Source organism: Neodiprion pinetum, chromosome 5 (genome assembly GCF_021155775.2).
Source record: "Neodiprion pinetum isolate iyNeoPine1 chromosome 5, iyNeoPine1.2, whole genome shotgun sequence".
Taxonomy (NCBI): Eukaryota; Metazoa; Arthropoda; class Insecta; order Hymenoptera; family Diprionidae; genus Neodiprion; species Neodiprion pinetum.
This window is the reverse complement of record NC_060236.1, coordinates 20,497,149-20,511,339: the sequence shown is the minus strand read 5'-3', so window position 1 is coordinate 20,511,339 and position 14,191 is coordinate 20,497,149. Positions and strand designations below refer to the sequence as shown.

General features: G+C 37.5%; 1 protein-coding gene and 1 long non-coding RNA gene across 6 annotated transcripts in view; one reads left to right on the top strand and one right to left on the bottom strand.

Annotated features, from left to right (window-relative positions):
- The window catches only part of Utx (Utx histone demethylase), a 62,250-nt gene that overhangs the window by 11,321 nt on the left and 36,738 nt on the right, over positions 1-14,191 (top strand). The window contains exons 1-2 of one of the 5 annotated variants that reach the window (XM_046625565.2): positions 317-653; positions 3,884-4,374. The exons of 1 other annotated variant lie outside the window; for it this stretch is intronic. Coding sequence is in view for 1 of the 4 variants with exons in the window: in XM_069136773.1 (XP_068992874.1) it covers positions 6,806-7,083 (278 nt within the window). In the remaining 3 variants the exon portion in view is untranslated. Of the gene's footprint in view, positions 1-316; positions 761-3,883; positions 4,375-6,790; positions 7,084-14,191 lie in introns of those variants that run through there. 3 more of the 5 variants (XM_046625564.2, XM_069136775.1, XM_069136773.1) reach the window with 3 other exon arrangements.
- Positions 4,517-6,947, bottom strand: LOC124218787 (uncharacterized). The gene is made up of 2 exons (XR_006883176.2): positions 6,860-6,947; positions 4,517-5,553 (listed from the first exon to the last, which is right to left on the bottom strand). It is a non-coding gene; the product is annotated as an uncharacterized lncRNA (long non-coding RNA).

Genomic DNA, 14,191 nt, shown 5'->3' with positions numbered 1-14,191 from the left:
TCGTCGCGTCGTATCCTCAGAGCTAGCGGCGTATATCCATAAAACGGGTCGTATCCTCGTCGTATGTGTTTAGCGGGTCGGTCACCGCTGCAGGCAGGCATCCAGCGCCCTACGCGGGCCCTCGAATTCCCCACCCCCTTCTTATTTCGCCCTTCTCCCGTCAATTCCGTCCCTCCACGCGCAGCGCTTCTTCGCTCCCCCCCGCATCCCAAATTCCCCTCTTCCTCTCTCCTTAGTACAGATCACGTACCGCTGCGCCGCTGCCTGTCTGCCCGTCCGTTTGGCTTGGCTTCGCTTGAAAATGGGGAGCGAGCGAGTCGGCAGCGAGTCGCGCGCGCTCGCTCCACCAGCCAGCCACTGGTGTCAGCGTCCCACCGCACACTTTCTGCCCGTTACCTCAGTTCACTCAGTTGTGCGAGTGCCTTCGTCGGAGGAGGAGAGCAGTCTCGCTCTTACACTGCCAGTAGTTTATTGTATCAGTAATAATAATCATAATCATCATCATCATCGTAGTAACATCAACAAAAATAATAATAGTAACGATATAATAAAATTTAGTTGAAATGAAAAGCTGACGAAGATTGTATGTTCACAAACGGCAAAAATAAAAAATAAAAAATAAAAACTGCTGATTCTTATTTACATACATTTGTGTACGTATATAAAATGATTAAATAAATAACAATATAAAAAAAAGTCGTGAAATGTAACGTTATGTATCGTGCGTACATAATTAAGATTCTTCTAGTTGCATAGAAAAGTATGTGTATACATGTATCATGCTATAATATTGGTAGCGTTAAAGATCGTAAATAATGCTTAATAAATAATATACGCAGAGGAGAGAAAGAGAGGGAGAGAGAGAATAAGAATTGGGAAAGCGTGGAGAGATATATAGGGGGAAGTGTTTTAAATGGACGATCGCCGGATAAAAAGAAAACGAAAATTTGAAAAATGTCTTAACGCCTCGTAAATTGTGTGTACTGAATATCAATGATAATAATAATAATGATTATCTCATAGTAAACAAACACTGCTTTGACACATGTGTTGAGTATCGTTGATAATTGATATGCATTTTATCATTATACGAGTATAATTCTTTATATATCCGACGCTACGGTTTATTCAATGATGATTTATAGTTAAATATGGTCATCGGGTAATTTTTCATATGCATGCAACAGTACAAAACTGCATATTATAAGCGTCAAACTCGAAGTTGCAATCGAAAACTCTGTCGAGAGTTGAAGAAAAACAAAAATAATAACAAATACGATGTTTTCGTAATTTCGTGTCATCATCATCGTCGCATAATCAGTTCGTGGTCACTCCTCTTTGTGCACTGGGCTACGAGACGCGCAGTGTGCATCGTGGAGTGACTATAGTAGTAGAAGTAGTAGCTGGTGGGTAGTGGTGGAGTGCTTCGTTTCCTATACCGCGTGCTGTTATTTTTATTTGATTTTTTTTGTCGAGTCCCGCTGCTACGCTTTTTTTTAATAGGTATAATAATTAAGATCGGATACGGTACCGGTCCTCTTTTTCGTGAATTGATTATTTTAGTGTATAGTTGCGTGGCCGATTACGTTTTCAACACTACGTGCAAAATTATGTACTCATTTATATACATAACCGTTGCGTACGTACGTATGTATTGATCTCACTCGTATAACGCACAGACATGACGCTCGCACCGTCGAATTGTTAACAAAGATAAGATAACGAAATAGGAACGAGGGAGACGTGAAGACAAGAGAAGAAGATAGTAGCTGGCTAAAAAAAATAATCAACATCGCCAGAGTGTAATTGAAGGTTGTAGCAGAGATTCAGAGTGATTATTTTTCGTTAAGTACACATTGAAGTAGAATTGTTGTGAATTCAGGAATATGATGGATATTACAAATTGAAGATTGGAGAATATTTCGACTTCGAGATTAGCGAAAGAAACCTCGTTTAAGATTGGAGAATTCCAACGTTGAATCACGCTAAATCTTCCGAAGTCAACCTTGAAAATATTCTATTCTTCGAGCTGGAGGATGTTCTGTCGGACTAAAAATCAAAGAATATTACCAATCTAAGGTTGAAAAATATTTTTATTACTACGTTTGGAGCAAATTTTGATGTACTAAAAATTGGAAAACATTCTCTATCCAAGGTTGAAAAATAATATATTCTGTACCGAAGATTGGATAATATTCCATATTCGAATCCGGCCAAAATTGCGTAAAATCCAGAATTGAAAAGAGGACATAGGAAATTGGGATTGGAGAATAATTCAGCCTAAATATCATGTAATCAGATGATCCAAACTCGAAGAATATCGCGGACCGTAGCGCAGAGTCCGTTGATATCGAATTGCCTGCACCTAAAATCGTCACGATGCCTCTTCTTCCGCCGTCTGTTCCATGATGCAGCGCTTACAAAATCGAGAATTGACTGGCTGTTGCCGTTCAGTTCCTCATTCAGTGTTTTCGTGTTGTCGCGCTGCGCTGCGTCGCGTTGCGTTTGCGTTGCGTCGGCCGTTGAGCGAGCGAGTTTGGAACGCAACTGACAGACTCGCGCGCTGCGTGCACTGCACTCTGCACTCCGTGCCTTAAGTTCCATAAATACAAAGCCGGAAAGCGAACGGAGAAAGAGAGAATATGAAAAGGAGAGAGAAGAGGACATGAAAATATATATATTTATACATACGGACGAGACGCTTCGGGCTGAGTCAATGTTTCCTGAGTTTAGACAAACCAACTTTTGCCTCACTGCTACCACCACTAGTTACACTCTCTAGTTTAATGAATCGAGCGGGAGTTGTTCACGGTGCTTTCGCTATAGCGTTACTTCTTCGCTTCGCCTCGCGTCACACCTTAGATTCTTATTCGCTTGTCTTGTGAACGTGAAGATTTTAAATCTTGCTCTTCTCGCAGCTTTTCAATCAGTCGTTTTTTGTTTTTTAACCGATGGTACAAGCAATATTATGGTACAAAGTCGTTGCAGCCGATCGTCGTTCGCAGATCATTATTATTATTATTATTTATTTTCGGACTTTCTGTAATGGTGGCGATGTGGTCGGTGCGAAAAATAAGACCAAAACAGATAGGAACCGTTGAATTATCGGGACGAAACAAACGTGTCGGTGTTGAAAAGTAAGAACGATGCAAAAACACAATTAAAAAGTCGAGAAAGGAACTAAAAAAAACCGTTGAAAATTCAGAACAAGGCAGAAAGAAATTGGTGACAAATGAGGATGAACTTGAACGAAATAAAAAACAGAGTGTTTTGACAAATAATAATTGAAAACAGAAACCGCGGCAAGCAGGTATTGCGAAATGAGAACAAGAAAATATCAGACTTGAATAATCACAACGAAACAAAAATAAACTCTGTTGATTAATTGGAATAACAGTGGCAACGATATAATAAAATCGATAACAAGATCACATTCCTGTTGTCTCTATGTGTCTGTTCGATTTTCAAAAAGTTATTGAATACGTCGAGCAGTTGAAAATTTTTGTTTTCGTTTCTGGTCTTCTTTCAAAGCGTACGATAATAATTGTTATACGAAACAAGTGTTGAACAGATTTGTATCGCAGTAATATTCATTTCTTCAAGAATCATAAGCGTAGTTTTGGATGGTTTTCTTTTTGTTTCAATTTTAATTTCCGGTGGGTTGGCAAGGTTATCTGGGGTGATTTTTTATTAATTTATTAACGTATTTATTCTTCGCGGGTGCGAATCAGTGAGAGAAAAATCTTTCTGCTTCTCTTTCTCATTCTCTTTCTCACGTAAGAGCTCGAGCGTCGTGTTCTTATTCCCTGCGTTTAAAATACAACACATGATGAATGAAGAACAATATATAATAACAGATCGAGTGTTTCTTATTTATTTTCAGTGGTGAAGATTGATGTTTGAGTTTCGTGAATAGCCGCAGAGCTTTTCGTCAGCGATTTGAAAGGAGCAAAAGTTTCGGTATACGTAAATACGTAATTATCAAACCAAATACGTAATTATTGCATTAAGGATATTGCACTAAAAATCAAGTGATCCGAAATTATTTTAAAATCCGCAATAAGATATCGATTATAGAAAGACTGCGGGATAATATTGTAAGCGATGCTTCTCAGAGGGTGATTTCTATCATAGTGCAGAGCCAGTGATAGGTAATTTGATTCGTGGCAAATATACACTCGACATACATATAATAATAAATCTGTGTGCATTACGTGGCATTTATGCCGATACTCAAATACTGTGTCGCATCTCTTGTATTGTTCAGTGTCAACGCACTCTGTCTATCAGTTTGTTTTTCGTGTATCCGCTGCCATGCTCCACGGATGCTCTGATATATCTGCTGCTGCTGGGACCTTGAACGGTTTTTAAATGGTGAGTGGAAAGCGACATCATTTCCGTATGCTTGCGTCGACGACTCGCTCCCGCTTTTGCGTGCGCGAGTGCGCGTGAGATAAGAAAAAGGATGATAAAATAGGTATTCATAACTGGAGGGGGGATCAAAAGAGCGGAAGAATCGCTTTTACAGATGTTTATTTTTTCCTCATTCCTGCCACAATACGCTGTCTTTATATTTATGAACGAGGAAATTTCCCTCGCTCGTATCAGCATTAACGAGAATTTTTCTGATGAATATATTATATCTAAATTAAATGTTGGAGAAAAGGAAAAACCGTTATAAATATTTCCAACATTTTTGTTTATGCCAGTGATTGTGAAAACGAATAAAACAACATCCCTCACATGCGATAGAAATGATTTAAAGCGAATTCAATTGATATGAACAAATATAATTGACAATTTGAGAAAATGCTTCACGATTATAACGTTGAAAATGGTCAAACTTGGGCGTTTTTCATTCGATTCTTATGTTTTTGAGCTCATTTTTCTAGCTTATCAAATACCTAAATTGTCTGACAAACAATAAAGAAATTTTGCATTATGACCTAGTTATAACGCACAAGTGTAATTTATAACGAATATTTTCTCCACGGTACGTACAAAAATATATTTTCATCCACTCTGGAAGTGACTATACAAAATTTTGTTCAGGCAATCTCTGGAGGCCTCTACATAGTGAACAAAAAAAAGTTCAAAACCATTAAAATCTGATCAAAAGCACCAGAGTTGAAAAATTTCTAACGACTAATCGTAAAACCTTTTCTCAAATTGCTGATATATCTTGGGAGTTTGCAGCATACGAATTTGCTCAGAATAATTTCTATCACACAGTAGAAGTGTTGTTTCATTTATGTTCAATGTCATTGGTACGAATAACACTGCTGGAGCTTTTTTAAACGGTCTTTTTCTCTTTCCTTAAAATGTATATACTTAGTATCATCGCTCCACGCCACGTTGTAAATATTTTATTGAGAGGAAGTATGTAGAGTACAAATACGGCGGCATCGCGCAGAATCGCTGTGAAAGCGAGAGCTACGTACGCTCTGAAGCTAGCAGTTGATAGTTGCAAGTACCTGTCGTGCAACGCGTATCCGTTGCATTTATCAGGTGTGCTCTCTTCCCCTCTTCTTTTCTCGTCCTTCGTTTCTTCACCTACATAAAATTCCAACTATATGTATATTATAGATATGCATACGGGGCATTCTACACCAACTCAACCAACGTTGAGTGTATTTAGATTTTTAAATTACGGCCAAAGGCATGTCGGTTTTCGATAATCGAAAGTAAAACAAAATCACTCAAAATACTCGGTAAAAATTCAAGGTACTGTTTTCGAGTTGGCACAATTGCATAAAAAAATTTGAACAAAATCAGAAACGGTGAGGGTCCGCCGTTGGTTGAGTGGGCGTGGAATGCCCCATATAATACATAACTAGAACACACTGATAAAACATTAAAACAACTGAAAAATGCTAATACTAATGGACGAGAAAATGTCCCGTCAAAGAACATATCCCAAAAGGATAATTGGCGATTTTTTTTTGACTCTCACGATCAGTTTATTTTTTTCTGTTGCTTTCTTTTTCTGTATGTTCAATTTCAAGTATAAACTCTGGCATGTAATGATAATGTTAATGCCATATCTGCATGCGCGTTGTAATATCGTTTAATATTAGCGACGAAGAAAAGCGCATTTACGTTATATTTTCGTCCGACGTCAATTTCTGCATATCTGCCATACGTGCAGCTGCAACCCGTAATGTATCGTGTTTGCATACATGTTTATGTGTATGTACATATATATATATATAAACGACGTGATAACAAGCAACTGCAGAAAACATGTTTTGCCAAATGGTGCTCCGAAGACGGAATAAAAGACGAATTGTGAAAAATTAATCGACGAAATTATGTACTGTAAAATTGCAGAATTGAAAAATCGCGGTTCCCAATCGTGAATAATTGCTAAATTTCATACTCAAAGATCGCAAATATGTGTGCATATATATAATTAATATGTGTCGAATAATTGAACCGTCGAAATAACTTGACGAAATTGGTACCCTGGAAAACTGATAAAAATGTTCCAATTTCAGTTTTGATTTTGCGAAACTAAGAAACCAGACGTGAAATGAATAAACTCTACGCGAAGAGTCCAGTTTGGGTTACAGTATAGATCGATAATAATGAGAATAATAATAATAATGACACCGGCGATGATGATGATGATAATGATGATAATGATGATGATAACGACAACAACAATAACAATAATAATTCTGAGAAGGCGAAGAAACAAATAATATCTTCATCGACGTGTCTGAAAATTTATTTGAAAACTTTCTACGTATCCTAAAACATACCTATAATTTATAGATGCATTCTGCAATAACAAGACATACGTATGTGTACGAAATATCGTGCAAGTGTGTTACAATGTGTGTGGGTGGGTACGTACGTATTATGGATAATAATAGATGAGAAATACGACAATGCGAGATGCTTGCAAGACGGCGGCTTGCGTACAGCTAGCCAGCAAGTCGGTTGCGCATCAGAAGACTTGCAGGGTATTACGAGTAACGGTGCCTCTCCGCTTCCTTCCTCCTCCGTTGAAGATGAGGTTGAGGAGGAGGAGAGGAAAAAGGAATGGCGGAGCGGAGAAGCGGAGGAGGAGAAACCTTGGTATTTCACAACTTGCAGTTTGATGCATGTGTATGGGGACGCATATAACAGATCTTGTACGCCTTGCGCATATATGTACGCACAACGTGCATGTAGGCATGCATAAGCGAACGAACCTCTCCGTAAACATCCGTGCACACAGAGGTTATAACATACGTATATGTAAAGTCTTTGGAAACCAAGAAATTTTAAATAGAAATTGTGTGAACCGCGATGTCGACGTTGACGTATGTATATACCGGGACGATATCTTGAAACTTGAAAATCAACCGCGCATGCGCCAAATAATTCAATCTCCATTGGTCGGCGAAATCTTCCCGCAGCGATATTTTTGTCTGCGATGCAGGCCGGCCAACGTACGCAAAATGTGTACGTTGGAATTTTCAAAGAGCGTAAGCATTAAATTCCGACCTTTCTTTGAAGAATCAACTTTCCGACCCAATAACAAATGCTTACCAAACCTTTCCGAGCCCCTAGCTCACTTACTTGAGATTCTAACCTCGAAAATTCGTGTCAACTACATCGCCGCCAGAAACAGTTTGACAGTTGAAAACTCGGGATGGCCAGTCTGCACGAACAGCCGATAAAACTCGAGCATGCGCGGTTGATTTTCAAGTTTCAAGAGATTGTCCCGGTATGTATGTCCCCAAGTATCGAAGTCCACGTACACCTACAAAGCTGAAATTAGCGGCTACGCGCAGCACGTGATTGAGCACCGCTGACGCTCGTATCGTCGGACGCCAGAAGCAAAACGCATGCGCGGAGATGCGCTATGACTGATCTAGACAATCGTTGCATGCAAATTTGCCTTGTCGATTTGGGAACGAATTCAGAACTGACACTCGAACTTGGAAATGATTTACCAATTCCGGGGATGCCCGTTGCAAAATTGTTAAAAATTGCTTATCACTAATTCGCGTGCCGAGACCTACCTGATGTTCGGAAAAGTTGTTGAATACGAATTTTGACTTGTAAATTTAGAAACGTATTCAGTATTGATCCCGAAACTTGAAAATGAGTTTTGACAAATGAATAATAATTGTTCATTGCTAAATTGTTTAAAAAATTGATCATGTCCCGTAATCGCAAATCGTCTTTAAGTTTCGGGATAAAAGGACTGAATACGTTTCTAAATTTACAAGTCAACGTTCGTATGCAACAACTTATCCGAACAGTTACAGGCAGATAGTGCACGCGAATTAGCATTAACCAATTTTTAACAATTTCGCAACGGCCATCTTCGGAATTAGTGAATTATTTTCATGTTCGGGGGTCAGTTGTGAATTCGTTCCCAAATCCACAAGTCAAAATACTCATACAACGATTTCCTAGAGCAGTCAGACGTTGTTTTTTTTATCAGACAATATACGAGGTATTCCATGTCAATTCGACCATCGTCCAACCTTAAATGTCTTTGATTCATTACATTTTTTGGCATCATTCCATATCAATTTCCATAAGCTTTGATATTTTATTTTCGTGGAGATTTTACCTACTAATTTGCGTTATTCATTTTATACGAATTTTGCCAATTTCAAGTGAATTTAAAATGTAACAATTTTAGTTGAGTTTTCAATTTTTAGTTTTAGTTTTCGTTTTTTGTTATTATTGTATTCATTTTCGAACGGACTTTAACTAATACGTAATCCACTATACATGTGAATTCAATGATATTGTTCATCTCGATATGCATTAATCGTTTTTAAATTCAGGGAGTTTAATATCTCACTTATGTGACACAATTACTCGGAAAATGTTAGATAAAAAAATTTAGTCTGTGTAGAATTCTAGACTTTACCCTCTAGAATTGGCACGGAATGCCTTATATGGAGACCGTTTAGGAGGCACGCACAACACTCGGTATATCACTATACAGGGCTGTTGAACTTTCAGGGTCAGTCGAGGGCCTTTGGGCCCTTTTCACACACACCCCCACGAAAAAGCAGTGAGCAAAAAAAAAAAAAAAAAAAACGAAGAAAATGAATGAAAATAAAATGAAGTAAAAACCAGAGAAAATACAACCCATTAAAACTTCTCTTCGCTCTTTTCCTCTGTACAATACATATACGTATACGTATATGTATAAAGCCACTTCAAAGGGTCAGTTAAGGAGTGAAAAAAGGAGAGAGGGGAAGTGAAACCCAAGTCCAGTGGGATATTACATCTCTTTTTATGCTTCTTCTTCTTCTTCTTTTAGTTCTAATATTTCTTACATTTCATTTTCGAGCACCAAACTACCTGTACATTTTTTCTGCCTGACAGTTAGAATCGTTTATTTGTTCAGTCATATACCATTATAGGTATTTATTTTTTTGTTCTTTTATGGTTATCGGTGTTTTTTTTTTTTTGTCCTCCTTGAAGTTGGGATTTCATAAATTTCACTAACTTGAAAGGTCAAATTAAAAAACAAAAAAGCACATCATACACGACGTTGAATAAGTGTTTTTTTTGTTTTGACCGAACAAAATAAATGATTACTTTTTTTCGTTGTTATTTATTTATTTTTTTTGTTCGTTTGTTTGTTATGTCGAAAATAATCCACTAGGAACGAAAAAAAAAAAAAAGAAAAAGAAAGGAAGTATTTTTCGAAGAATGAAAAATTCAAAATACCCGTACAGTGTATATTTCACTTGTGTTCTCTGCCGTGTAATTTAAATAATGTTAGGAAAAGTTTTATTTATTTCGAGTAAAATTCTCTCTTCATTGCTCAATGTTTTTTTGTTTTTTCCTTGAATTGACCAAACTTCTCTTTCAACAAATGAAACAGGGGCTATGCTGTGGCTTAGAATATTGCAGGTTAACTAACACATACCGAATATGAGAATATATTATGCAGTACAGGGAATAGCGAATCGAACAATGATTTTATAACCCCTCAGGGGTTAGTCTCTCTCCTCTCCTCGCTTCAACCCTTTTTCAATTCGTTTTTTTTTTTTTTTTTTTTTCACACGCTCATCTCCTCTGCTCTATTCTTCTCTTTCTATCCCACATGCAGCAGCAGCAGCAGCAGCAGCAGTGCGATATAAACGCCCTATGCACACACAACCTTACCCTTTGCATGGCCCTTCCCCTAAATCTTCTCCCCCTTCACCTTCTCCTTTTTTCTGTACCTACCATGCTGCATCATCGTGACGAACCGAACTCTTCTGCAATATGCGCAGGCAAGCGGGCGGTGATTAGAAGGGGGAGATTTCACTCTCCCTCTCTCTCTCTCTCTTCATCTATTGTGTATTGTTACAAAAGAGAGAGAGAAAGAGAGATTGCTTCTAGAGCCAGACTGTATTAGCGAGACTTGATTGCAATCGCTGCGCATATAATTCAGCGTTATTCGTAACACTGCGCAACTTGATAGATTTATTTAATTTATTTCCGTCAATTCTAGTTACGTTTTCGAAAATACTAAACGAATCGGAAAGAAAAAAAAAATAAAAATGCACTTTCGACACCAGTGGGGATTTTTTTTTTTTTTTTATTCAACTCGGTTTCTATGTTTTTCCTGTGTTTTTGTTATTTTTGCTTTTCTTTGTATAAAGAAATTAGAACTACCCTGTCCAATTGTATCTTACTTACGATTAGTGAGGAAAGTTTTTTGCTTTTTTTTTTACCCCATCGATGCGTTCAGAGAGTTTATTTCGATTTAGTGTAAGCAATATATAATTTATGATGCAAAGGGATCATTCATACTTGTGTAATCGAAGTTTTGTGAGAAATTTTAACGGTAGATGAGTGTAAAAAATTAATTTTTATTTCGCAATTTTGATAATCTCGTAACACGTATATGAAAACAAAAAAAAAAAAAAAAATAATAATCGAAGTATGCTAATTTAACATTATAACATTATAAAATGAACCCGACAACGCAGATCTATCATCGTATTTTCAAAATGGTCGCCGCGATGATCACACGTGCGCTTAAAAAATTTCACCCTGATTTATTCATCCAAGTGCGAAATACAGATCGAGATTATTGGGTCAGATTCGACCAGATTGCGGGGAATTTGATCAGGTCCATCATGAATTTTTCGTGAAACGAAAACGGTATAACGTGCAGCGTAGATTCAATAATTCATGGAGTAGCATTATAATGGGTAGAAAAAAAGAACACGAAAGAAAAAACTGCTGATCTTGTCGGTAATCCTTCATTGTCATCGATACATTTTTCACGAATTCTTTCTACATCGCTTTTCAAGTTTTCAACCACCTTTCCGTTGCAACTTTTCCACTGCAACAGCAGCAATAGTAGGACAACGAAAGTACAACACCTGGCGCATCTTTCAATGCGCATTGCTTGGGGTGGCGAATGAAAGAAAACGGCGAGAAGAAAGAACGCCAACGCGTCTTCTCCTTCCGGCAACTTATTCCTCAATATCTTCTTTCCATTTCTCTTTTCTCTTTTTCGTTGCGCTCGTGAAGCGGTCGTGAAAAAGTGTAACGAACTAATCACGAACCGTGTTAATTAATATAACAATTCTCGAAAAATTTCAAATTAACAACTGATATTGCATACGTATACAATCAAGAACGATTGTTTTACTTGGATCAGATTTTTTTACAGTTGTAACGGTGTTCAAAGGCTGTTGTACGAGTATCACGATCACGTTTCAGGTGATTTAAAAACAATTTATAGATTTGAGATGATTTCGAATGATTTCAAATGATCTTAAATGAGAATTTCAGATGATATCCAAAGCCCTCACATAGCGTTTTAGGAATTCCAGATGGTTTGAAATAATTTCACTGCAGTATTTAAAAAAATTTCACAGTAATTCGCGTAAAATTTGGAGTAATTTCAATATGATTTCGATCAATATGATTCAAGAAGATTTCCAATGATTTTGGACGACTTCACTATCGGATCTCAGGGATTTAATATGATTTTAAACATTTCAGATGATTTCAAACAAAATTTCGTATTATTTGATACAGAACTCCGGGGAGTCGTGCAATTTCAAAGATTTCAGTTGATTTCAAATGTCTTTACGAGAGCAGGTAAAAAAAATTGGTAATATTTAATGCATGTGACATTAAAAATTTCACATGATTTAACAACTAGACTTGGCGAGCGGTGTATAGCATAAAATTTGAAGTTTTTCAACCCCTCGCGTGTTAACTAACATAGTGAAAACCCGAATTTTCCCGGCCTGGGACTCCGAGTTGCCAGAATTCGCCACCCGGCGTCGCTGCTGATGCGCCGAGAAGGCTCCGCACTGCTGTCTGGCTTACGTGCCTCCGAGCACGTAGGCTGGTAGCGTAGAACCGAGTGCTCGGCAGCCAGCCAGCAACCCCTACAGGGTGCGTGGGTCACGCCGAACCCCGAATGCCGCCCCTCAACATCAACCCAACCCTCGATCCTCCGACCCGCCACGGCAGACGAGACGCAACGTCTTAAAGAGGAACGGACGTTACGAGTATTGACCCGGTTCAGACTCTCTCTCTCTCTCCTTCTCTATCTCTCTATCTCACTCTCTGGTTCCCTGTCCCCAAAAATTCTATCCAGCCATTCTGGTCCCGCGGTCTCGATTGTACCAACAGAGGTTTTCAAACTTAAACGGTTCTCAATCGCACGTATAACTTGTCGGCGCGGTTCTTTTCTCTCTCCTGTTTTTAACGTCAATTATTATTTATTTATTTTTTTTCTTCATTCATTGGTCCTGATTGAGAAAAATTATATTAATAATAATATCAACGATAACGTGCAGGAATAAAAAGAAATTTTTAATTCAATGTTTATAGCTTTGATATTATATTTCTGATCGGTCTTTCTTCTTCGATTTTTTTTTTTCTACTCGTCTGCATCAGTGATGGATCAGGCATTTTTTTTTTTTTTTTTGCATGTATCATAATTTTATACGAGCTAGTGAAGTGAAAAAATTTAAATAAAAACTGTACCGTTCTGAAACACCGTTGCTCTTCAACTGACAATTTTCTCACTTTGAAAACCTCAAATAAAAATAACAGTAAATATTTGAACGAAATAGGATAAATTGATGGAAGGAGGAAGTTTTTCAAAGTTCTCGTTTTTGCATTTCCAAAAATCATAAATAAATCAGTTAATCAATCGATGCAGAGTGATGATATATTGAAGACATTGAAGGGTTGAGATTTTGGTTGTAATATGGTGCTAATACAAGTCACGAATATATTTCCAAAGGCTTCAACAGAGCTTTAGCTTTAAACCGTGGATCGGAAGACTGTACAAGCTGGTTCTGGAAAAAAAATAAAACTTGGGGGATTGGTTTGGTTAGTCGTTTTTGAATTATGGGCCGGTAAACAGATCTTGCATAACCATAACAAGAATAATAATATAACAATAATCATTATACCAATTGTTATACATGTTATCTAAGTGGCAATGTTGAATTGAGTATTGTTATGATTTGATCAGCAAATTGAGGTGATTTTTTTTTCCATACACGTGGCTTTCGATTGAAGCGATAAATCTTATAGTTGACTATATACATGTTTAAGGTGTTTTTGGGAATATAACAATAACAATAATCTGTAATTGTGTTCTATAATTCTCATTATCAATGCTATAACGAATGTTGAACTCCTTATTGAACAATTCGGTTATGTCATTTGAACAAAGAAGCCAGAAGAATATCATCTAAGAATGTAAAATTATACACACCTAGGAAGTAAATTTCTCTCGTTTTCTGTCTGCACTCGTATACTTTAATCTTCTAGAAATTGGTGAATTCACAGTGAATTGATTCTGGTCACCAAAGATTCTTTCATGACTTTTTGTTGGGTCATTTTGATTCTTAGATCACAAAAATAATAAAAAAAAAAAAAAAAAACAGTTTTCCAGATTTTGATTTTTGCGTAAATTGCAAATCGGTCAATTCTCCCCAAAATTCATGTCCTTGATGATCGGTTTGCTTTCATTATATAAATGTATGGAAGAAGATCAACACACCCGTGCCAGCAGAATGGAAAGTAAAACGGTTCGTTTTAGTAGGTAGTCGGTCGGTCGAAGAAAACTGCGAGCCTTCAGCTCGTCTCGCGTAGGTATACATAGAACTTCTCGGCTCCGCCAACCCGACCTGAAAATCCAACCACCAACCCCGGCATGCAGCTGCACTAAGTGCATCAGGCCGTTTAGAAA